This window comes from Trachinotus anak, unplaced genomic scaffold (assembly GCF_046630095.1).
Source record: "Trachinotus anak isolate AG129_WGS33_773 ecotype Australia unplaced genomic scaffold, CSIRO_AGI_Tana_v1 ptg000018l, whole genome shotgun sequence".
Classification (NCBI taxonomy): domain Eukaryota; kingdom Metazoa; phylum Chordata; class Actinopteri; order Carangiformes; family Carangidae; genus Trachinotus; species Trachinotus anak.
The window spans coordinates 16,535,212-16,561,580 of NW_027273869.1; the positions used below are offsets into that span (position 1 = coordinate 16,535,212).

At 40.2% G+C, this 26,369-nt stretch overlaps 1 protein-coding gene across 3 annotated transcripts in view; it reads left to right on the top strand.

The window, feature by feature from the left end:
- The first annotated feature begins 218 nt into the window (after positions 1–218).
- LOC139635356 (ankyrin repeat and BTB/POZ domain-containing protein 3-A) overlaps positions 219–26,369 on the top strand; it is a 162,236-nt gene continuing 136,085 nt past the window's right edge. For 2 of the 3 annotated variants that reach the window (XM_071502572.1, XM_071502573.1), the window contains exon 1: positions 219–1,335. In XM_071502572.1, the coding sequence (XP_071358673.1) occupies positions 471–1,335 (865 nt within the window). In that variant the 5' untranslated portion in view covers positions 219–470. Of the gene's footprint in view, positions 1,336–1,381; positions 7,203–26,369 lie in introns of those variants that run through there. The other variant, XM_071502574.1, reaches the window with a different exon arrangement.

Here is a 26,369-nt window from a genome sequence, read left to right on the forward strand (position 1 = left end):
CAGTGGCACTGCGGCTACACACGGCTACGAGCAACAGCACAGCAGCCTACGTGTGTATCTCTTGATTCTGCAGCCGTGTGTCACCAGCACCAGGTAGCCTCTGCTCGAAGGTAGCAGTTGGGGTTGTTTGTGTCAATCAAAGCTGGTGGAGATGCGTATTGGCTCGTCTCAGCCCGGGGGCTCCAGGCTCCACCTCTCCATCAGAGCCCTGCCTGCGCTGCGCTTGTTGCGGTGAGCGCGGAAGGCTTGTGCGCTCTCAGGTTACGCGTGTGAAGTTGTGGACAGGAGGAGATCCGAGACATCCAGCGACTTTAGAGGAGGGGGGGAATAGAGGCTCGGTGCCGTCGGTTCACTCTTTGAGCTGGAAATACACTGAGGTCCTCGGACAGCGGCTGAGAAAAAAGGCACCAAGACGAGTTTGTGGCATTTAATTGAGAGACCAAGCATACCCAACAGTATGCGGTGCAGTTATGGCAGGCAAGGGTAAGACAGTCGTGAGGACGCTGGAGGATTTAACGCTTGATTCTGGTTATGGTGGAGCCGCGGACTCGGTCAGGTCGTCCAGCGTGTCGCTGTGCTGCTCCGACACGCATCAATCCTTCTCGCATGGGGGCAACTGCTGGCATCTGACGGAATCCATGCACAGCAGACACAACAGTTTGGACACAGTCAACACCGTCCTGGCGGAGGACACGGAGATACTGGAGTGCTCGGGTCAGTGCGCCAAACTGCCCGAGCTGGAGGACGTGCCATGGAGCCTCGGCGAGGTGGAGGGCGCACTGAGGAAAGACGAGGAGCTGATGGTGGGCGACCCGCCACCGGAGGTCCTGGCGCGGCTGTCGGCTCTCATCAGCCGCGCACTGGTGAGGGTGGCCCGGGAGGCGCAGCGGCTCAGCCTGCGCTACGCCAAGTGCACCAAGCATGAGATCCAGAGCGCCATCAAGGTGGTGCTCTCATGGACCATCTCCGTCAACTGCATCACGGCGGCTCTGAGCGCCCTGTCCCTCTACAACATGAGCACCGGGGACAAGTTCAGCCGAGGCAAGTCGGCGCGCTGCGGGCTGATCTTCTCCGTGGGGAAGTTCTTCAGGTGGATGGTGGATAGTCGGGTGGCCCTCAGGATCCACGAACATGCGGCCATATACCTCACCGCCTGCATGGAGAGCCTGTTCAGGGAGGTGTTCAGCCGCGTCCTGCGCAGCGCGCTGGTGGAGAGGGACAACGGGATCCCCAAGTTTACGCTGGAGTCATTGGAGCAAGCCATCAACAGCGACTCGGAGATCTGGGGTCTGCTGCAGCCCTACCAGCACCTCATATGTGGCAAGAATTCAAGTGGTAAGAAAAGTTCAAAAGAAAGACAATGTCTTCATGTGCCAAATGCCAATTAGTGATTATTAGTTGATGATTTGTGTATATTTGTTTTGTGTTGGTTATCATTCACTGTGAAACCCTCCATATAAACCAGATCACCACCAGTTTCCCCCTGAGAAACTGTTTCAAGCACTTACCTCCAATGGATGTGAACGTGTTGCAAGAACTATCTAGAAACCAGAGGCGGCTGTGTCTTTAAACAAGGCATGGTGACTCAACTGGGAGCCTGAGATTTGATTCAAGAAAACTGGATTATCTTCCAGAGAAACACAAGTAGGCCTACACATCTCCAAGTTTTAGTTATCCGTTTAGAGGATGACTCCTTTTTAAAGCAGAATATTTGATTGAAGCACCAAGTGATAATCTGCTTAGTGGAGCCCAGTTGGAGAAGTAATATGACCATAAACTGTATAATTATGTTAGGGAATAACCACTAGCTTATCTTGCCCCCCTCCCCCAAACAAACAAAAGGGCCTGACAGTTTCTTGATCATTTATTACCTTCAGCTTTTTTAGACCTCAAGTCTCTGTAACAGGAACCACCTATCTTGGCTATCAAAGCCCTGGAGCAACAACAGTCAGAATAGATATTTATGGTTAACAAAGCTCAAACAAGCCCCAATGTCTGTTTCTTTGAAGCCATTGTGTTCTCAGACTTTCATTATAGAGACGAGAGGAATGTTAATGTTAATGATTGTTTCTGAGAGAGTGAAACCCTTGGTGTGTTTGGTGTATAGATGATATGTGTGTCATGATTTTGCAGAAACAGGATTTTTGTGTTTATAGGCTATTGTGTGCTGGCCTTGTTGGTAATGCTATTACCGTCTCGCTCCAGAAGGTGTAAGCTGTCAGTGTGGGCTGGCCCTCTCATCCAATGCCCTGAATGAGTTGGCTGGAACTATAAAGCAGAAGGGACTTGAAATGCTGTTCTCTAACCGAGAGCCAGACTTGGTCATGCGATATTGACCCAGAAAAAAAAAAATCACATGGCAGCTCTTTTGCTAATTTGTTGCAGTGCAACTGTTTTCTTTCAGCATTTATAACTTAAAGGTCCCATATTGTATAAAGTGCGATGTCCATGTCTTTTTTGATTATAAAGCAGGTCTATGTCCTATATTACAACTGTGAAAGTACCAAAGCACCCAGTCCACAGAGAAATGCACACAGCCCATATTCAGAAAATATGACTTAAAATGAGCCGCCAGGACTTCTGTGACTTTGTGATGTCACAGCAAAGCAGTCATTGGTCTCAGCCGTCACCCAAGCCCAGCCCTCCTGGAACCATCATCCAACCTTGCAGGATTTAGTTTTCTGAAATCCAGAGTGTTTTGCCTGAAATCTACTATATTTCTATTTGATCACTCAGAAAACAGTCAGCCAATCAGAAGAGAGGCACAGAGGCTCTCCTCTGATTGGCTCACTGACCTGTTGTTACTAGAGCTCCAGAGAGAAGCCTGAGAGAGGAGATATAAAACTACACTGAGATGGTTTTGGTACTTAAAACCACAGATATATCTTGTTACGGATATGAAACCTTCAAACACCAGTAAAATGTAAATTATGAGACCTTTAATATAAGTGAAAAACAAAGATACTTGGGCTGTCTCAGTCCGAATATGAGACAGGAAATTTTGCACATGTGCACCCTGACTTCTTCTCTGTAAAAGCACCAGAAAAGATGGTTTCAGAAGCAATTTGAGGCAAAATGAAATAGCTCTCCTCAGCAATATGACATGATTTGAAATTCAGTGTCGTGGGTGCAGGTTTTTCTAACATAACAGGGTCTTTTCTATAATCCATACCCTTTAGTCTCTGTCATGTACAACCCATGGAACAACAACCTTTTAAAATACCAAAATTCAGAATTAGATATTCAAGCTAAAATTATAGAAAATGGTGAAAAACAGCAAATTCTGAGATTTGAGTATTAAAAAACACATGAAATTATCAACTGATAGTCAAAACAGCAGTGTACTAATTGTTTTAGGTCTAATATGAATAACAAACTGGGGGTCGAATAATTCACTCTCACCCTTGATCTCCTCATCCATCCTCTTCATTTGACATTAATATTTAGTCTCAGGTGAATATGCTACACATGGCTTCTTCGTCTTGAAGCTCTACTTCTCTGTAGACAAGATGCAGAGCCAAGCATGCATCCCCCTCCGCACCTCCTCCTCCTCATCCTCCTCCTCCTCCTCCTCCGTGGATCGCATCATTTCCTGATGGTGCAGAGGAGGCTACAATTTGCACTCGCCCAAAAACAGCATGATGTCACCCTGTGACAGTTAGGAGGGAAAAAAACGTGAGGATTTAAAGGATGCTGCTTTTTTGTTGTTGTTGTTGTTGTAACACAACATTTGTATCCAGCATTTCAAGGAGCTGCCTTTTTCAGTTTGGTTTTTTAGACAGGCCCGACCACATGTAACGAAGACCAACTCATTCAAATATCATATTTCAAATTGAAATGTAAATAATTTTCCATCCTTAATCACATATTAATCAAACATCACTCATATATGTGTAATTCCTTTTTGAGGTTTTAGGAAGGAGTCTGTATTGAGTCAGAGGTGGAAGAGAGCAGGGTATTCCCTCTGCTGAGAGACACTGTCTCGTTTGGGGAACAAAAGCAGTGCAGCACATAGTGACTAAATCCATGTTGCTCAGCTCTGCCAGTGACCATTCGTGACAGTGTCTTTGCTCTGACTAATGAGCAGAGCTGAACAGAAGCTTTTCTTCTCTGCCTTTGCCGTCCAGCGTGTACACTCTGATTCTCTGTAGGATTTCCAACATTTATTATCACAGGAAAATTACAGTGTGTGTACGAAAGGAAAGTAGATTTATCATGCTTTTTTTAACCTCAGCAACACTGGTTCTGAAACTAGTCACACCTATAATAAAGTTAACTGTCAACAGGTGGAGAAATAGGTGGAGCTCTTAAAAAAAAAAAAAAAAAAAAAGACAACAACAAAGTAAGACAGATATGTTTTCATCTACAGTTCCATCTCCTGTTTGTCAATGTATGGGAGTTTCTGGGATCCATCTGCGGGGTGATATTGTTTATAAGTGCCCTCAAAAATGACCAAAACTGCTACTACAGAAGCAACTCATATGTCTTTTCTGTCCTGCCACCACTGCGGTGAAGCACCCTCAATCTGTGCCCAATACACCTGCGGTCAGAAACTAGAATAACTGCCTTGCAGTTGTATGCCCCTGCCACTCAGACTAGTTTCAGGTTACTTCCCTGTTTATCCAGAGTCATATAAAATATTAACCATTTGTGTGAAATTTTTATCATAATTTCTGTGTGAAGTCTTTAGTTATGCCTAAAAAATATTTTGTGCAGTCACTGTGACCTTTGACCTTTGACTGCTAAAATCGAATCAGTTTGTCCTTGAGTCCCAGTGGACATTTGGATGAAATGTGAAGAGATTACCTTGAGGAGTTCCTGAGATATTGTGTTCCCAAGGCGAAAACTGTATTTTGTAAGGTCACAGTGACCTTGACCTTTGACCTTTGACCACCAAAATCGAATCAGTACACAGTTGAGTCCAAGTGAATGTTCGTGCCAAATTTAAAGAAAATGTGAAGAAAGCGTGTTTGACTCTCCCCTCTCTGTTGTGTTGAACCACCTAATGACAAGTTACGTCAGGAACAAACAGCCTGGTCATCAGCTTTCAATTCTGCCGGGGTGGTGTTTAAATTTGGATTCCCCAATGGTCATGATCATGTCTGTCATTTGCCGTGACCTTCCCCAAGGAACCGATCCAGCCTCCGCAGGACAGATGACACAACATAATGGAATTGCATAGCCTCCTATAGTCAGTCTATTAAATTAGCAGCGGGTGTCTGTTCTCCCTCCTTCTTCACTCTCTGTCTTTCACACCATATTTTATTGTGTTTTCTGCCGGGGGTGGGGGCGGGCTCTCTGTTTGCATATTTGTTTTCCACCGTGGTTTTTAATAAGCTCAACTCATACCCACATGATTCTGGCAAAGTCTTTTGTTGTCCATTGTGTTATTATTTTCCTCCTTGGGGTGGACTCGCAGATGAGCTGACAGATTGCTGTCTTTCTGGTGGAGATGCAAGCACTCGGGCAGGCTGGCTGGTTGTGATGGATTTTTATGTCAGGGTAATTTCATAAGACCGAGAAGCTGCACCCACATCCCTTCACCCCGCTTCAGCAATGATCAGTGATTGTGAAGTTATGTGAAGCTGTTTTGGGGCCAAGATGAATTTTATGAGCTGCATCAGTTTCTAGTTTCCCTCCGTGTTGCTGGCTTATGAAAATATTGACTTTCATTTCATATTCTTCTCTGTGATTTCACTGGAAGGGATTCCAAAAAACACCTATAACTCTGCTCTGGGCGACAGGGACCAGCCCAAAATGCTGTGGTTTTATTACCACGGTGTGTTTGGAGCGTGGATCCCTTTCCTTTTTCAGAAACTAGGTGAAAACACTGGGTCAGGATGAGATAATGAGAAGAGTGTGAAAGCGCTGAATGCTTAGTGTTGTGAGGGAGTCAAGTGCGGGAGGAGAAACCAGGCTGGAGTGTCAGCTGGAGGATGTGGTGGTGAGGAGGCATTGGCACAGGTCCCTCTGAGATATAATTACTATGCAGCTCTCTTTAATTAACACTTGTGCTTATCTAGTAGTCATTAAGATTAGGAATTAGCAATGGGAAACACCAGGGAGCTGGAGAGAACAAAGATGATAATTCCTCTCATTCATTTTTAAATACCCGTGGCACAGGTCCACGTTGGCATGTTTGATCAGATTGCTCCGTGTGGCCAAGATTGAATGTTTTTCAGACATTTAGACCTGTGGACTTTCTGTGACATGGTTTCTTACTGAACACTGAGATGAGACAACCTGTTGCGTCACTTGCCCTTGATGTCAGTAATTTTCTCCACCCTCACACAGGCCTGCTGGAAACTGCAGGAAACACTTCTTGTAGATTCCTGCAAGACTATGCCTCTGAATGCATGTGAGGATTTAACATGTTGAGCATTTGACATTACAAAAAAGGGCTATCGGATATCAGTATTCATTATAACCCAAATGATACTGGATTTTCAATCAATACCGATATTGATTTGAGAATTTAAAAAGGTTGCCATACATTTTTCAACATAAACAAAAATCTTTTGATACAGTGCCCTTACATTTGGTTGGTAAAGATCTGTGACTAAGATCTGTTCTGAATATATATCTGTGATAAGCTTATATTGGCCAATACAATAGTCAGTTTATTGATGGGGATATAGCATTATTACTTATATTATTATTTTTTGTATGAATCATAGACTGTATATACAGATAAAAATGTCCCATTCACAGGCTGTGCCTAAAAAAAACCAAAAAAACAAAAAACACTTCAATGAATATGTGTCTATATATTTCCTGTATGCAGCGGTTTCCAGGTTGCCATGAGTAACCCAGGTTCACCCAGGTGATAGTAATTAATGCGATGAAGCGGCTAAGACTTTCAGTCAGCTAGCAAGGTGGCCTAGCAAATGGAAATTAGAAAACGATTTTCTGGTAACAAAGTCTTATGAGTAAGAAGACAAAATGTTGAGGCGATTAAAGAAACATTTAGACATGAAGCGTGGAACAAACGCGGAAACTCAGCCCAGGTTAGAGGCAGCCATTAGCAGCAGCCAAGCTAACGCAGCGGCTAACACAGCGGCTAACACAGCGGCTAACATAGCGGCTAACACAGCGGCTAACATAGCGGCTAACACAGCTGCTAACACAGCGGCTAATACAGCTGCTAGCTTAGCATTAACGGTTTACCGGACACCTGCCGCCATCAGCCAGCTACTTCCATGGTGAGTACACCTGAAAAGCTCTTTCATAACTACCGGTATTGCGTGTCTTTTGTGCTGTAATGTGTCATGTTCATTTGTACACAGCACAGGCAGACATTAGCCTAAGTTTGTGCCTCTCATATATCATATTAGCCGTACATTTAAGACAGAAAGCTAACGGTGTTTTCACAGCCTAACACCTGTGTAAATGATATTTCCATAATCCCTAATGAGTTTCCTGTCCATTTGCACCAAAAAATATTATTTCCACTGCACAATAATTTAAAATAAAAAATTTAAGCTATCTCTCAAACTGTGACAGTAGCCCAATTCCTGACCTCATACACAGTTACTAGCCCATAGTAACATGTTTTGCTGAGCACATTTTCTAGGACTCAAGAAAAATGTAGTGTGTAATGGAAGTTAACATTAATACAGATAAAATATGATTTCACTTTTGATTATACACAAGTTTCTTTTTGCATAAAGTGAGGCTAAGGTCAGTTCTCCCACATTACAAAAAGGAATAGTTGCTGCTGAGCATATATGCCATATCTTTTTTTCTACATGTTTTTTAGCACTTGGGTTGACTGATATGATCATACTGTGAAAGGATAGAAATTAATTCATTCTAAGAAAATCTGCATCTGTCTTCTTTTGTATGTGGCTGTTGTGGTGTTGTATCATATTACAGATATGATAAGACAACAGCGCAGTGGATTTATACAGGCTACGTGCTTTTTTTGTACCAGAATGTCCCACAAGTGCACTACCTTCCTCTCTTGCTGTTTCTCTACACTTTCCTTGCTCTGTATCTTTCACACCCTGCTCATGACTGTGGTGAACGATGTGCTGGTGTTGCTGTGGGTAATGAGCTCCATCTGTTAACCTTCTGACCACTACAATGGGTGTGATGTCTGTACAACAGGTGGCCGATTGATATTGGAGTGAGATTGTGTTTGATGAGTTCAACCTGCACACACATGTTAGCAATGTCAAAATGACCTAATTGTACACTCCTAGTTTAACAAATACACAACATCCAACTGATGGCAACATAGTGAGATGACATGACACGCATCCTGAAAGTCTGGAGACTCGCTGGGCTCCTTTGATGTTGACACATCTTGTGACAGTGGCTGTCAGAACTTACTGTTTTATTAGATTTTATCTGTCAGTGCTACAAAGCTTAATTCAACACTTATATCCTGCAGAGACTCCTGAAGCGCAGCAGTTGAAGTGTTGCATTTTCTTTCATGTGAACTTAAGTAATGCATTTTGGTACATTTTTTTTGTACTATAATGCTTTAAAAAAGGCTTAATTTTATATTTGTAAAGAGAGTCATTGTAATGTATGATGATAATTACAGTCTCACAAGATGCATCGAAGGGTCAATTCACCCACATTAAAAATGACATTTTCTCACTTACTCAAACTGGTGAGATGGCGTCTTGCCAGCTTGGTTTCAATTTTGATTTGGGCTCACAGAGGCCTTTTTTTTTTTTTTTTTTGTTTTTCACTTCCTGCTGCAGTTCAAGTGTTTTGAAACAGAAAGAATAAGGGTTCAGCTTATTATTAACATTAACTTTATAGATGTAATAGTTTAAAACAGCATATCTGCTGCATCTTTTTTCAACATGTTTTCTACATAGCGTTAGGGTTGTGTGATATGATGATACTGTTTATTTAGTGTCAGAGGTTTTGCTGTACCATTTTAAACCATGATACCCAATCTATCCATTTAAAATCTGAATTGTACAGGAGTTTTGCATCAATCTGAAATTGTTTTCCAGAATTTAATGAAGTGGATCACCCAAAAACAGACACTGACATTTTGTAACTTAAAACATACTATATCATGATATATGGTATATTAATATCACAATTTAAAGTTACATGTATTACCTGGAGTTACCTGGGCATTGAAGACAAGTTGCTGTCAAGTTTTTCAAATGTAATTGTTAGATTTTGAAATTTTCAACAACTGCAAGTGCCTTTAACCCCCTTGAGGTGTCATCAGAAACCTCAGAGATGGATATTTCAACACATCAGCACCTAAAACCAAAATGATCTGCATGTCTAGATGCTACAAGGGTGAAATTACCTTTCTGTAATATAGATAAGCTGAACCATAAATCATACAGTTGAAACACACATCAGTTTCAGCAGAAGTGAAAACAAAGTGATTTAAAATGAAAAGTCGCACACCACTGAGCTGCTGTGATGTCACGTAGTCAGTGATTCTGTGAAATTTAAATCAGGCCGTTTGCATTTGTGGTGAAAACCACATTATGTTTTGTCAGCTTCACTGTACCTTTTCTTCCTGGTGAGGTGTCTGTAGGTTTCCATTATCATGCTCTCATCATACTGAGCCTGTGGTTGTTCTGTCTTCTCTGATGCTTTTGATTTAACCTTAAACACAAGTGCTTTTTCTGTGCATTGTAGATTCCTTTCTGTGCTTTAGAAAAAAATCCTAGTGTGGTATTTTTTACACAAAAAACAGCTGGACTTGTTTTGTCACTGGTATTCCTAATGATCAGTGACTAATGTAAATACATCTAAGAAAACACTATTATGACTAAAGCTGTTGACTGGTTTTGAAATGTTTGGTTTTCTGTAACACTGATGTTATTCTTGAAAAGGGAATGAGGATGTTGATCTAAAAAAAAAAAAATCACATCCTCTGACAACTCGTATATTGAGTCAGGAACTGCTTTTGTCTTTCGGGGACTTTTCATGATTGCTTTTTGAACTGTTGGCCAGCACACAGACGTTGCAACTTCAAACTGTTTCATGTTGCTCTGTGGTTATTTTTCTCATGAAGTTGAACGAGGGAATTTCAAGCTAGAATCACCATGTTGCCAAAAGAATTAACATCACGATAGCTTCATGTGGGCGCTCATAAAAAGGTTTGGTCAGAAGAAAAATAAAAAATTCCACTGAGTCATTGCCCTTTTGACTTTGATTTTTCATTAAATCGACTGGGAGAAAACAAATATGCGATGTAGGATGCTATCATATCACTTCAGTGATATATTCAAGTTTGGTTAGGTTACTCATTGCTACCCAGCCCTTCTGCTATTGAATTATGCAGTGGGGCAGATGACTTGCATTGTTCCAACTCTATGTGAGTTGTTTTCAAAAGCAGTAGGCATCAATCAGATTCCCTCTGTGCTTATTGTCCTCCCCCTGCTATTATTTCTCACACTTTACTACAGACTCCTGGAGCTTAAGTTGTTTATGTGTGAATGGCTGTAAATCAGAAAGAAGCTTTATCCAATTTCTCTCCTACATTTGTATCCTCGGTCTGAGTGCTGACGAAATATATGCAGTTATTGACACCTTCCTCTCTGCTGACTGCACTTCAAAATGAATGAAAGTGACAGATGACAGTGACTCTTTCCTCCAGATCATCTTTCAGCTTATCCCTCCCTCCTCTTACTTCCCTTGAACTCAAGGAAGGGCATATAATGATACGGTGGCTACTGTGGACATTGTGTATTTGTGCAAACAGTCTAAGATTCAAGCTTGAGTGTGAGTGGGTGTCCACTGCCAGTGTTTGACTGACATCTAAGGGCCAGATTTGCAAGGATATGCATCTTTAACCTCCACGGTGTGAAACTGAATAAAGTACATCTTAGCCCTGTTGGACCAATGTGCAGTTAAGTGTGTATCCCACAACAAAGCGCAAGCATGTCTAACTTGTGGAAACTAATACAACCTTGGCAGTTAGCAGACTAGTTAGTCAGTTACCAGTGACTCCTGCAAGACCTTAGTTTTACGTCATGTTATTTCAACACCCACTGAGTCACTTGCAGCTCCTGCACACCCAGCACTGTGTTCATCTCACATTCTATATTATCTATAGCAATTTATTAGCAGGCCAATATAACATTAAACATTTAGAGAGACCCATCATGCTGTTAAGTTTGCATTTACCACTCGGGGAAAAAATGGATATTATGAACTATTTTCAAACCCCCAATACTGATTTTAGAGGAAAAATTTCACTTAATTTCAGTTTGACCTTGATTCAATATATATAATATGCTCGAAAACATATGCCATCCCTCCCTCTCTAACCCATCTTCCCCTACCATTCTCTGTCCTTTCATTCTGCAAGCCAACCCCTCTTCTAGACCTGGTTTCCTGTACATTTTATGAGAACCTCACACACAAACAGGAAAGCTTTTATGCCTCTCTCGTATACCCTGTGTACAAAAGTCTTTTATGTTTTTACTTGTGGTGGCTCAGTGTCTTCAGTTGACCTCTGCTTGTTTGTACCTTTTGTGTTGACGTCTCTTCCTGTTGGTGGGTCACATTTTTGTTCAATGTGACAGTTATAGTTAGCTAATGTCTCCCAGCAGCCTCGATAAGCACAGATTACCACAAACTAAAACACGATTACTTGGCTTGTCCCTCGTGTTCTAGCAGGAGTAATTGAAGGCTTTGCGAGAATCAACAAGAACAGTTTTTCACATTGCTTTTCATGCACGTCCACATTTAGACAGCATCTATTGCACTTCTTCCTGTCATATGTTTTGATTTTATACTTCACATTGACTCGTGACAGAAAAACAATCAACTCAAAGGGAATAACCTCTTTTGTTTACTTTTATTTGGCTGTGATTTGTGTGTGGAGAAGCTGCAATAAGTTGGTTTTAAAGGATCAAAAAGAGATTATGAGCTGAATGTTAGCAGTTGTACCAGTTGGATGATTCATAAAAAACACCTCACAGATGATGTCTTTCAGCTGGTGGCCAGTCATGCTGGATCTCCTTTGCACAGTTTTATCCATAGGCTTACTGAGAACACAATTTGTCTGCCTGCACTGAATTGTGTAATGCTTGTGTAATACTTGCAGTACATTATGCAGCAAGGAGAGCTTCTAAATATGTGGTCAGTCTCCTCTTCAAGCTTACAGATGGAAACCAGTGATTCTAGCTGTTGGAAAAAATCAGATGGTACACTGTTGTTATGAAAGAACAAAGCCAAATATATGCTGATCAGACAAAACCAGCAATCTGAAGACATTACCCTGGGTCTGATTAGGTGATTGATTAAAGACTACTCTTTAAGTAATAGATGCAGCCCTATTAGTGATGTTGGTAATTGTCTTTTGTTGGTGGCTACAGTCCTTTTTGGCTTGTCATCCGCCCTGTTTGTAATCTGATTTCTCTCAAATACAATCAACAAAAAATAAAAATAAACACTCTTAAAGGACAGAGGGGAAAGTACTACTGAATCAAACTATTAGTTGACTGACAGAAAAATGATTACACAGTTTTGATAACTGATTAATTGTCAGGAATAAAATATACATACTTCACATGATGAAATCGTATTGTGACAATATGTGCATATTGTTTCATTGCTTTACAAAATTAGTAAATGAATGACTCTTTATTAATGACTTTATTAGTTTTTTGCAATCAAGATCTAATAAACTAAATTGTTAAAGGTTTAGTTTTACCTCATGTGTTGAGGTAGGTTATTCAAGTCAATAACAGACAAAAGTCCAACTGAAGTCATTAGGTGTGTTTCCACTGCAGGAGTTTTCCCTGTTGAACAGGAAACTTATGAGGAACTCAGTTCCTCTACCTGTGGTTCCACCGGAGAAACCAGGGTCTAAATTAAGTTCCATGGAATATGTTTTACCTCCAAAAATAAGCCCCTGCTTGGGGGGTAGTACTTGCTGAAGGTTCAGGAAGCTTTGGGGTGGTCTTCATACCGTTAGTTGATTTGTGTTTCCAGATTCACAGAGATGTGATACACATTTAAAATTATATCTGTGTGGTTCTCACTTCCTCATTTCTACCTTCAATCCAATCCAGACTCCAGAATTTTCAGGTGCCACTATATAATCATCAGGTGCATCCCTAATGTGTCCTGTTTTTTGATTGGACATTTAAATCCACTTGCCTTCAGATAGTGTAAAGTAACAAGAAAGCAAGGACGGGGAGAGTCTAGAGACAAAATGATGCACTGGGCAGTAAATTGGAGACAGATAAATAGAGTCTCCTGCACATGGGGCATGTCCTTGTCCTCAAAGCCACAGGGTTTCAGTGGGGTGTGTTACATCCCGACAGAACGGACATGCCATTACAGCATTTAATTAATAAGGGGTGAGTGCGGGATCAGTTTCTGGTTGTTCCCAGGTGGTGCTGGGAAATTAGGCCCTTGCTCTGGGGAGAACCATCTGGTGCCACAGTGACACAAAATAGACCAAGGGATAGGGTTAAGGATATTTAGCATTCTGGGTAATGGAGTCTTGGGGAATACCTTTGATGATTAAGACCCACACTTCTACTGAACCTGGACTCGAACACATCCTCCCTCCCTCTCCTCTTCTCCTTTGTTTGCCGACTCTACCACTTAATCCTGATGTGACAAGTGCAAACGCCAACTCACACAGGCTGTAGTAACAAAAGGAACACTGTATTTTGTTGTTTTCAAAGCCCACAGTTACATAAACTGTTTCTCAATGACTGCCCATTGAGAAATGGTGACAGTGGCTTCGTCCCACTACAGTATTCCTGACATTCAGGGTTTCTCACAGCTTGACTCATGTGGAAATGTAGCAATTATGTTCACTGCTATTGTGTAGGCAGGAACAGTTCCTCCCACTGACATAAAGTATTTCATAACCGTTAAAAGATAGACGTTGAAAGGAAAGCTACAAGGAGTGTTATCAGTGTATGGTGGTTGCACTCAGCAACTCCCCTTCGTGACTTTCCTCCTGATCATTTCCCTGTCTCTTTGGCTGACGATGTTTATTTAGACAGTTGATGACATCTCAGTGTCAACTCTTGTCCTCTCCATTAATTTCTATTTTCTTTTTTAATGAGAGCCTTTTCACTGTATTTTATGAGATCTTGGAGCAGCTACTGTATGAAGCTAAATAAATAAATTAAAAAAAAGCCTTTTATTGGAGATGCAGTTAAATCTGGCATTTTTGTGTGGGAGATTGGTTTGAACTACCAGGATTCCCTGTTCTCATATAAGGTGACAGTGGTGGGTGATTAGGGGGGATTGTATACAGCAAAAAATCGCCGTGATATGTGGTTACTCACCTGAAATGGCTCCAGAAATACATCAGGCTGCATTAGCTTCCCTGAGATGATGACATTTTATTTTTTTAATGTATGAAATCTACAAGTAATTTCATGGAAGTTGCTGAATTGTGCTAAGTGTGTGCATGGAGTGCTAGATATGAGTGGATGATTCTGGTGCCTATGTTGAGGTTATTGATCAGGTCCAGATGGATTGTGTGTAAATAAGGGAAGGGAAACTGAAGGGAAAGAAAGAGGATTATGAAAGATTCTCTGAGACAAAATGCAAAGAAGAACCACTCCACCCCCACTGTCCAATAAAACTTATTTAGTCGAGTTGAAAGTGAAACTGAACATTTGATTGGATAAAATATTAATGTCTGTGTGTGTGCGTGTGTGCGTTTGCGCGAGCGGCACATATTTTCCCACTGATCACCCTGTTATTCTTTAGTTCGTTGCCAAGCTTATTGCATTGTATGATAACAAATTACGATCACCCTCTGAGATTTCTTTTATGTATTTACTCTGCTATGCCACCTGTCTGGTTGAACCTGCTTTGCGTCATCCTGTGGCCCTTTGGCCGATGTGCGAGACAAGTACAGACATTTTGGCTTTAGACAGGTTGCATCACAGCTCCTGTGTCCCACAACCTGATTCACTGCCAATTACCTACTTAGTGCAGGCGTGCAGACGGGCACAAAACAGGTGTCGGGACACAGTCACTTGTGCCTGTTTGTATTACTGCGTCTGTGGGTGTGGTCGGTGACTACAGCTATAAACCTCACAGCTATATTCATATATTGGCCATGAAACTTAAAATCAATCTGAACTTAATCTTAAAAAGGTGAAGATGAGTAAAATGTCTTCATTTTCACAATCTTTTTCACTCTGAAAGGCCTCAAAACTATGTGGACCTCATTTCTCTTTCATGTCCAAATCCCTCTGTTGCTATAAAGTCCATGTTGTCAGCGACTCTTCAACGAGGATCTCATCCAGACTTTTTCCTCTTTTTCTGGTCTCTTCAGCAAATGTCACTCCAAACAGTGCAAGCTGCTGGGTGTTGTCCATGTTTGCTTTGGTACAAGGCTACACAACAGTTGGTGTTCTTGCGGGATTTGCAGTTTTGTCTGCCACTAGAAGTCCAGTTGTTACTGACCAGTCATCCCATGTGTTGTCTAGTGTATTTACTCAATAAAGACTAAAAATGTCAAGCTGGTGGAAACGAACTTTATGTGTGGTTTGGCCACTCTTTGTAGGGCTCAACTGGTCTTCATTTCTGCGCCAAGCTGTAGTTGGACCTCACTAGTAAGTGTAACAAAACTGAAAGAATGAAGGAGATGTCAGTCAAGAGCAGAGCACTCACACAGTCTTGAAGAGAGGTCTAATGAGGTAACATAGCTGAAAACACCATTCTGATATATGTATAATAATGCACTTCCAAAAAATGTTCCCACTCTGAAATTTGAAATGTGAAACTGAAGAAAGCTGTAATGTTCCTCACAAAATGAGAAGTGCATGAGCACACACGTGTGGGTTATGACTGCCAGTGAACAATACTGCATTGTCACTCCTGTTGCTGTTGCTGCACTTGTGTAACTTGAGAGTATCTGGTTTGTTTTTGTTGTGTGCAGTAATCAGTCTCATGACATTATTGTCATTTCATAACATGTTAATGCATCAGCAAAACAGATTTAATCTGTGAATAAACTTGGCATAGCATATTCTGCTATGCCAAGTTTATTCATCCACGAACTCATTCACCTATGCTAAAGTACACCTACACAAGACAGCTGCGTGATACCAGTCCTGCTTCCACACACTCAAAGTACATAATCCACAGGCCTCATAGCAGCAGATTTTTCCCACACTCCCAAAACAGATACTCAATCTCATCAGTACCCACAATCCATCATAATGTCCCAGAGGCTGCCTGGTATCGTCATTAAAATACAGTTTGTTTTTTGGCATGTTTTCACCCGTGAATGTATCATCAGGGGGGTGGTAGCATCTCTCTTCCTGACCTGCATTTTGCTCTGCAAAAGCTTGGTTTAAATGTATGAGTCAGACTGAGTCAATAGGAGGATGCATAAAATGTACACTGAACTAGAGAACATGATGGATATTTTTCTTTTAATAAAAAGCATCAGAAAATGGTAAAAAAGAAAAATCACAAGATCACCTTCAAGTTTTTCAGAGACCAAGGTAATGTCTTTAAATAACTTGTTTTGTTCTGATACAGAATATCTTGTTTGTATTCTGTCAAATGGTGATGATTTTCAACCTTAAAACTACTGAAGAAGGAAAAAAGGAGAAAACAGTATTTAAGCAATAAAACCCAAACATGTAGTTTAGACTTTTTCTTAGCTGCTCAGCTGTTTAGTGAAAACTTAAAAATACAAAAGCAAACATGATAACACAGTAAACACCATAAAATGATTTGTGTTCCCCATAGTGTCGTCAGCTTGACTCATAATCAGCTGTAACATATTTGTTCTATATCTAAATACACAAAAGTACTCTCTAATGAAAAAATAGGCCCAGTTATTATTACTAACTGAATAATGGAACATATTATATGATATTGAAGGGTCATTACTGTCCTTGACAAAAAATTGTTAGCACAATGTCCATTTACTAGAAGTTTTCAATAGCATCCAGACAGTGTCACAGCCATGAATGGTTACTGAGTTTGCTTAGTTGCCGTGGAGATAGCTTCATTAGTATTACTATTACATGATGTAAACATGGGATTTCAGTCATGTAACAACAGTTTACAGTGAAATTCAATACTTAGGTCATGTGACAACTACAGAATCATCTCCATGACAACTAAGCAAATCCAACCAACTGATGAATGCTGCGGATGTGGCTGAAAGCTCTAGTAAATTTCCACTTAATGGAACTTAAATATAATCTTTTCGATGGTTGGCTCTAATTGGTTACTCGACTCAAGCAAGTTTGAAGAGTCTACTAATTAATTTTCATGCCATACAGAAATTAAGGTAAACTAATGGATGCCAGGAACAGTAAGAAAAATATGTGAAAAAGTAAAAAAGTGTACTATGCAGACAAAAATAGTTGTGTTGGTAGCAAAGGAACCAAAAGTCACTGGTATAGGCCTTGAAAGACAGAATATTATGTTGGATCAATGGGGCTTAAACTGGAAATCTCATTAAACTGGTTAACCTCTACTATTTCATTTGCACGCCACAGACGTTCACATCCAAAGGCAACTCAAAATTACTTCCTTTAGGATTTATTAATGTGTGAATTTGGCAAAATTTGACAGTTGCCCTTTTTTTTGGTTCCTCTTTCCCTCTCTGCTGGAAGTCAAGGGCTGTAAAATTGGCCAGGAAACACCAATCATGCCTTCATTTCCCAGGCTACCCCCTACCCCTACTCCTGCTTCTGGTCGGTTCTCTTACCAAGGTTTTCACCCACCTGTTCTTATTGCTATCATTTTGAGTGCCTTCTTCACTGTATAAATAGTTGTATCCTCCTGGGAGAAGAGAGTCAGCCTGATAGAGTGCCCTGCTATAAGTTCTCCTTAGGAAGGATTGGCCTCATCCATGTTTTAGTGCAACTCGGTTGATATATTTATGTGTTTAGAAACCTCATTCCAGAGGTTAGCCAGTGTTGCCAAAGAGAGATATGTGGCAGATAACTGGGATTTCACCTGCTGGGAGATGGATTGGATGTCTGAATTTTATTTTTTTATTTTCTCACTCACATAGGGAAAAGCACTGGAAATTATGCCAAACTATAAATACTGTATGATATATGATGTGTATGTAAACAGTTATGCCCAAAATCATTAATACCTTTAATTTCTTTCCCACCCTTTTTGCTAAAATAAAAAAAATAAAAAATCCCAACTGAATTTACCACAGGTGGACTCCAATCAATACACGTTAAACACAAACATTGAAAACTAAAACATTTGATTATAAGAAATAAAAATAAAATAAACTGTGTGAAAGAGATGCCATAAGTCAAAATAAACAAAAAAAAAATTAAAATGTGCATAAAACATCACATGAGAAAAGAACAAGAAATAAATAATATAAAGCAAATAATAGAAATGTAATAAATAATAAATGTAATAAAATGTAAAAAATAAGTGTGAATGTGTTGAAAAAATGAAAACATAAAAACTAATAAAATTATTTAATGAAAATCTAAATTGAACAAATGGAGCCTTAAAACTGCCTTTTTGTAAATCTTGCAGACCAGAATAAAGACACTGTCTCATTTTCATTGTTGCAGAGACGAGACAGTGAGCACACCAGTCCTAAATAATTCCAGTGTTTATAGCGAGCTGTCAGAGAGGTGACATGGGAGACAAATCATGTGATTCGACAAAATAGATAATATGCACAGGAGAGTTTACTGTGTAAAAGATGGAGGGCAGTGATTCTGCCTGTAGCCTCACAGGCTTATATCCAGGCTTGGAAGTAAATGTGTTGTGGTTCCTTCTGTTCTTTGACATCACTGCTAAACTTATAAAACTTTTATGTTTGTCATCATTTTCTGTGTGTGTGAGTGATCTTGAGCATGAAGATAAGTCTTTTGGACCAGATCTATTAGTAGACCAATTTCTGCCCTCACTGTTGGACTGTCCTAAGTGTCAGCTGCTCTGTGTTGTTGTCATTTTTGTGTGTTCATCTGTTTATGGGCCTGTTTGCCATACAGATACTGCTCTGTCAGACATTTTGCAGCTGACACCATTAATCACTGAAGTATACACATGGATACACAGCCTGATGTGCATTCAGGTCTGCCAGGGGGGAATAAACAAGATTTCCTCTATGGAGAAAATGACAAAGACTCAAAGAGTTGCAGAGAAATCAGCTTTGATCACCTTTCTTATAAAAAACAAATATGAAGAATCAAGTGTCTGAAATGTTCTGCTGGTTTTCTTTTCTTTTTGTCTGTGGAGAAATCTGTAGAAGGGGAGCAATTGAAGATGTACTTCCGTCACATTCAAAGATTGTTCACACCCGGTGCATATGAAATGACAGACGAAAAGGATTCTGTCGCACAATCGGCGGCTTTTTCCCCAAAGGCTTATCAGAACCATAAATTCTCCTTTTGATCCGAAACAGAAAGGAAATGTCTGTGTTGGTGTGAATGTTGAAATGTTGTGTTGAATTAATTTTGGCATTTAACTTTTGTTTGAGACACTATAGGCTTATAATTGATGTGCAAATTGTTGTTGTTATTGTTGTAGCTGCACATTGTGACTGCAGGTTTGTGTGTTAGCTTGTGGGGATTGGCGGCTTTTCTTTTCTTTACATCACTATAAGTTGCATATCTTTTGGTTTTGGACTCATGGTTGGAAAAAACTATTTCAAGATGTTGCACAGGCCCTTGGAGGTGGTGATGAAAATTTTATAGACACAATTTTTAAGCTGTTGTGAGGCAAAAAGGGAAAAAACTGTCTATTAATGGGAGAATTGTTGATCATGTATTTCAGTAGGAATACCACACTATAAACACTCTAAGGTAAATTTTTAATTTATTGAAATTTTTAAGTGCAGAGATTATATCAGAAATGCACATAAAGTATAAACAGTTAAAGTAGTGCAGAATAATTCCTGCATAAAATTTTCAGTGAGCAGTACATTAAAGTACTTGGTACTATAGAGGATGTATAACAGCTTAGTCTTGGGTTTAATTTATAAGAATCAATAATATTTTACGAACTAGTTGTATTTTTTGTATGGAAAAATCTTAAAAGCCACTAACAATTAAGTAAATGTAGTGCAGTAAAAAGTACAATGTTTGCCTTTGAAATTATGGAGTGAAAGTGTAAAGTACAAGAAACTAAGAAAATATTGCACTTCATTGCAGGACTCCAGTAAATGTACTTAGTCAAAATGAGAAAAGACAATGCATATATGGCCATCCTACAGTACAATGTAATGTTTTTTCTCAAAGCATAGGAGCTTGAACAGGATTTCAAATCAGTTTTTGTTCTCTCTGAAGATTGTTGCCCTTGATCTCAGAAGGATTTGATTCAGCTGCTGGAGGATGTGTTACCTAATTTATAAGATTCCATGTTATTCAGTACCTGTGTGGTTGCAGAGTGACTTTATCACTTCAAATATCAACAAACACAGAGCACCACAGCTGCCAGGATGACCCAGCATCTCATGATATTTATCCAGTGTGACCACTGACCACATGGCAGTCACTGCTGTAGTCCGTCATGTGTATTGTAGCTGTGGGAAGAGCTGTTGATTCTGGCCCTGATAGATGCATGATTCACAACTACAGGGAATTTCTGAGCATCACTGAAGCCTTGTGAAACTTGCTGAGAGGTCAGTGAGACTTATGTAATTGAATATATGGATCCTGAGCAGTGAACATGTTCACTGTAACTTTGCATTATTGGGTTTATACTCTTACTGTGATTGCAGTTAGTCATGTAACAGCTTTGTGAGACAAAAAGCAGATGTACAGTGTAATTTGTCAGAATTCACCAATCCAACTTTGATATTGATTTGAAAACCTGAACGTAGGGTGTTAGCTGATGCAGTGTATTGATTCAACATCAGTGCTCCTTTGACTTTTTAAATTTTTTAAATGTATGTGGAACTACTGGGATCTTTCTCCTGTTTAAGGTAACACAAGGACATGGTCCTAAACCAGAATTCTTTTATAGGCTTGTGCAAATTGTAATTTTACTAGGCTTTCTAAATTGGATGCTTAAAGCCTGAGAGGGTTGAATGAGCAACTAAACTTGAAGACCTATTTGGGAAACACTACCAAATTTACTTTACTCGTATAATGTAGCTGTTTACAGACTATGATGATGAAAATTATTTTAATTTCCCCTTGTAAATGTTGTTTTTTGTAAAAAGATCATGGTAGCATTGTTTTGTATACTGGTAACCTTCAAGTCAGATGACTGATTAATGGACTGTGTATTATGAGGAAGCCAGATACCACAGTTTCCTTATATAGTGGTTGGTAAATGAAGCATGGTGTAGAGGAGAGAAGAGGTTGTGCAATCTTGTTTTCATTTTGTGATGAATAAGAAACAATATTCAGTACTCTGTCCTTTTTAATGAGTGAGTACTGATGCTGATACACAGTCTGTGCTGTCCTTGTTGACCCTCTAGTTATGGGAAGATTTTGTAAAATATGCACATGCATATATAAAGTCCTGGTGCTGTTTTGTCTTTTCCTGAGTTTTCATGTTTTCCCTGTGTTCATGTGGGCTTTCTGTAGGAGCTGTAGTTTCCTCCCACAGCCCAAAGACTTACTGATGAACTAAAGGCCTGAAACTAATAATAGTTGTAAATGAGAATGTGCTTATCTACCTGTTCTATGATAGACTGGTAACCTGTCTAGGTTATCTCCCTGCTTTTTCTCAGTGTCTACAGGGATAACGCTTCCATCTGATCCAGATAAGTGAGGGTAGATGAATAGATGGGTTCAGTTCAAATGGAATGAGACATCAAATACGTTTTCTTTTTTAATGGTGAAACAGTTTTTACAAAAGCCTTCTGATTGTACTTACAGTAGCTCTGCTGTGAGGGAGGGAAACACCACTGCATACTCCATATCATCATTTGCTTTTTAGATCACTTGTTCCCTCTTTGAAAGTTTTCAACATAATGACACCCAATGGTGGAAAACCTCTTTCCCCAGTGCAGAAATTGATGCCCTCAAAAAATAATCACCTCTCCATTGAGTGAGCTAATTTGTTAGCGTGTGTGATGATCTTCAACCTGAGCCAGCTTTGTGGAGAACAGTAATTGGGAACGGACTAATGGGGAAAGGCCTATTCTGAGGTCTAGTTAGGCATTTTGCAGAACGCCGTGAACATCAGTGCATCCAAGTGTCCGTTTAGGAAGCTTACAAACCAGACACTTTTAATTGGAATAACTTAAAAAAGACACAGGAAAAGACAGAGGAAATTTTGACTTTGCAATTTGCTTGTGCCCTGCATTACCTCCTTTTGTGTTGGTATAGATATAATAAGGACATTTAATAATGAATAATGGCTTTGGATTCAACTCAGCACTTCATGAACAAAGCAAGAGTTGCTAGTAATTTTGCACATTGAAGGGTAAGGCAGGTTTTATTCTATAATTGTCTTAATGTCAACTAATTACACGAAAAGACCAAAACCAATGTGTTAGTGCATCTCTCAATACTCACCAGCTTTTCTGCTTTGTCTGCAGCACTTAGCTCTTAAAAAAAAAAAAAAATAATAAAAAAAATAAAGGTCATAAATATACAGTTTCATTTCTGAAAAGGCTTAATAATCTCCTTAAAAAGTTGAGCAATGTAGTTCTTAGTAAATGCTGCTCAAACACGATGAAAAGGTGCATTTGATGGCAGCTATTTTCAGCTGTGAATGAAACACATTTGTTGGGCTGGAGAGTATTTACAGCAGCAGGATGGTGTATGTGGAATTGAGTCAAAATCTACAGCTCCCAGTGCAACAGCGTGGCTCACTGATGTGTTTTAAATAAGTTTTGGACAATAATAGAGCTCTATGGCACAGAGGAATGAGAATTTGAAATATCAGGCTTCGGTTGTATACATTGTTGGCTTTGGTCTTTCAGGATCTGTGGACAATAGAAACAATATGGAGTATCACCAGACTTTTCCCGATCTGCAGCTCTTCTGTTTAGGGTTGTCACGATACCAGAATTTCAGTAGTCGATACCAATACCTGTGATTTTCCACGATTCTCGATACTAATTCGATACCACAATTTAAAAAAAAAACAAACCAAAAAAAAACAAACAGGGCGGCCCTATGGCGGAGTGGTTAGGGCGCATACCACATGAGCAGATGCTCTCAGCAGGCCAGTGCCGGTTCAACTCCCGACCGGCCCAACTTTCCTGCGTGTCATTCCCCCTCTCTCTCTGCCCCTTTCCTGTCACTCTCTACTGTCCTGTCAATAAAGGCAAAAAATGCCCAAAAAAATATCTTTCCAAAAAAAAACAGAACCCATGTACTTTTAAATTCACTAATTTATTGAAAACTGCTTTAAACTGTCAAGTATTTAATACCACTATAAAAACAAGCAATACTGTGCTTTATGGTAATAAATAACAACAATATTCAACTATTTACATTCAAAAAAGAACAGCAGTGGCATGGAGCCTTCAAATATATAAAACAAGCAATCTTCTTCTTCTTATAAATATGCAAATAAATAACAAAACAACAGTGGTGTGGAGCCTGATCTCACATAACTAAAACCTCTCATACCAGACACTGTTTGCATGTTGGCTTGTTTGTGTCTAGAATTGCTCCGTATTCATCCGCCTCGAATGCAAAATATTTCCACTCGCGACTCTTCGTACCTGTTTTGTCAACGAGCCGATGTGTTGTGCTTCCACTCCCACTTGCTGAAGCCATTGTTATTGTTATCTCAGCGCCGCTGACTGCTCTGTGCTGCTCACACACGTATACTGCCCCCGTCAGTTCCGCCAAGAATCGGCATGGCTCGCCGAGGGAAAAGTTGAATATTCGGTTCTGACGGTACCAGAAAAAAGCAGGTATCGATGTATTTTTTGCGTGTTGGTATCGAATTGGTACCGGAAGTATCGGTTCTTGTGACAACCCTACTTCTGTTACACCTCTTGTACTTAAACTTTGAGTTTTGTAGATGCAGAGTGACTATGTTCACCACACTCGACCATTCTAACTATCTTAGTGTTTATTTTCTTGAACACCATTCATCTCTTTTTAATTCATCTGTAGCCAACCAAATATTTTGCAGAGACACTCTACCTCGCAAACACAGCTGCCGATAAAACATTTCATAAAGCAAATATCAACTTAATTTCCTCCACAAAGAAGCTGGACCCTAAAAAAAGAAACTGCCATGGGCTTACACAGGAGGATTTTTTGATAACAATAACAGGGTTGAGTAGCACTGACTTTCTGTCATACACCCACTCAGTCACCCTCATCAAACCCACATGTCGGAGCTGCACATGAACAAGCGTGCTGCAGTTGCTATGGTCCTGCTGTTTTGTTGCATTCCCAGCATTGTGTCGTGTCTTGGGTGAGACAGCACTTGTCAGGAATTCATCAGAGCAACCTTGGCTTTGTGAACAATAATTCTTTTATAGCCCCTCATATTTGTCTGTGTGTATGTAACAGTCTGCTTATATAACCTGTAACATCATTAAAATACCTGACCATCCATTTCCTCCTTTTTTATCTCAGTCCCGGTGGCAGTAAACTAATGAGTAGCCACATCCTCTTCATTCTCCACAAGTATCTTGCGACATTACTAGGCCTGGTGGGATTTATAGCCGCACCAGTATGTCTTATGTCTGCCCCAGTGTGTCCTCCCGGTTGAATGTGCCCAGAGAACATTGAGTGGGGAAACATAGGGGATGAATGTGAAGACTCGCAGCTGTACACACCCTGAGAATCAAACACCACTCCAAATCTTTGTGTGTGTGTGAGGGATGGAATATGAATGGATTATCAAATAGAAAGTATCACCTTCAGGCTCCCTCTTCAAAAAGTTTGTTGCTGGGTTTTTGGGTTTTTTTTTGAAGATTTTTGATACTTTAGTTTCTGCACCAATTCTAAAATATTCCTTTTTTTCATAGAGTACATCTACAGTATAAAACTTTTTTGTTCAGTAAAATTATAACTTCTCAAATATATCAGTGTCTAATGTGGCCACCCATGCAATAGGCTTGCTTAAAATTGTTTAGAACTAAGCAAAGTTATGTTTTAAAATAGAAAAGAAAGAAGCAGAGAAGACTTAAGGGCCACACAAACCAGCTTTGTCTGACGTGTGTCAAAACACCAACGCCCATGTTTTATGTAAGTCGTCTTGTCATGCCATCACAGGTTTGATGTACGTGAACACACGGGAATATGCCACTGCTCATTTCTCCAGCATCATTTCATGTCATCTCTTGAGGAAAAACAGCAGTTTTATCACATTTCATCAGTGGATCAGTACATCATGGCTACCATGCCTTGACTTAGAGTCCTAGGAGCATAAATTGATGTGTGTATGACAGTGGCATTACTAATCTGGCAAAACATTCAACACCAATGTTCTTACTTGACAGTTTTGCCTGGTAGGTTGAGGAAGGGAATGTTCTGGAAAAAGTCGTGTTCAAACAAGAAGAATAAAATTTGCATCCTTGAAAGTGTTGCTAATTTAACTTGGGGTTTATGTCCTTTTTTTTTTGATAAGTTTGAAGATAATTTGGCCGACATCACTATGAGGTTAAGTAACAGTGCTGTGTGTCTGTTTTACAGTGTATTTAATGCACTGATGCATGCATCCCTTCAGTGCCTATTTGCGCCATAGCCAAGCCACAGCCATCCAAGTGGCCCAGATGACCACTGTCGCCTGCTGTACCCGTGTGCGTGTTTGGAAGGCTTGTGATTCAGCCTTGACTGACTTGAGCTGAGTGTAAATGGACCAGTAGACAGCGAGGACATACTTTAGACGACGCGGGCCCTCAGTGGATCTCCCTGCCCTCTTCTGGGGGATCAAGATATGGTTTCTAGCAGGATAGGAGCTGAAGAAAGGCCAGACTAGTTCAGCCTGTTGGTTATGCAGACTGGGCTTTAAAGTAGGCCAGCTCATGCCTGGGAGCAGCCATGCCAAATGAACTTCCTTAGTCGAAGTGTGAGGCGGCGTTTTGGAGGAACCTCCAGGGAGCCAGGGCTGTCAAGGCAATGTGAGGCACTGGAAATGCAACAAAAAAGGAAACTCGCTTGGTTTGGTTCACCAACGTTGCCTAAGTGCCATGCAAGCAGCTTCATATATTGTCAAAAGCTATAACTGCTTTATATTTTTAATTTCAAGTAACCTTTTATGCTATAATAGTTTCAGTTAAATAAGTTTAGGTCAGGTATTAAGGTTAGAAAGTGAGAGAGAGACTTTGCTGCTCAGACACCATCAAAGTGAAGCAACCTTCATGTATTGGCTGATAAGAAGACAGTAGATAGGACAGGGTCCCTCTGGGTCTAGATGCTGATAGTGGTGGAGCAGAGCCAGCAGGTGGTTGATGGAAACTCCCAGGAAGTCCTGGTGGTGATGAGGGAGGGAGGACAGAATAACAGAATTGCAACGATATATAAAGCATCCAAGGACTGATGGACCGGAGGAATGCAGGCAGA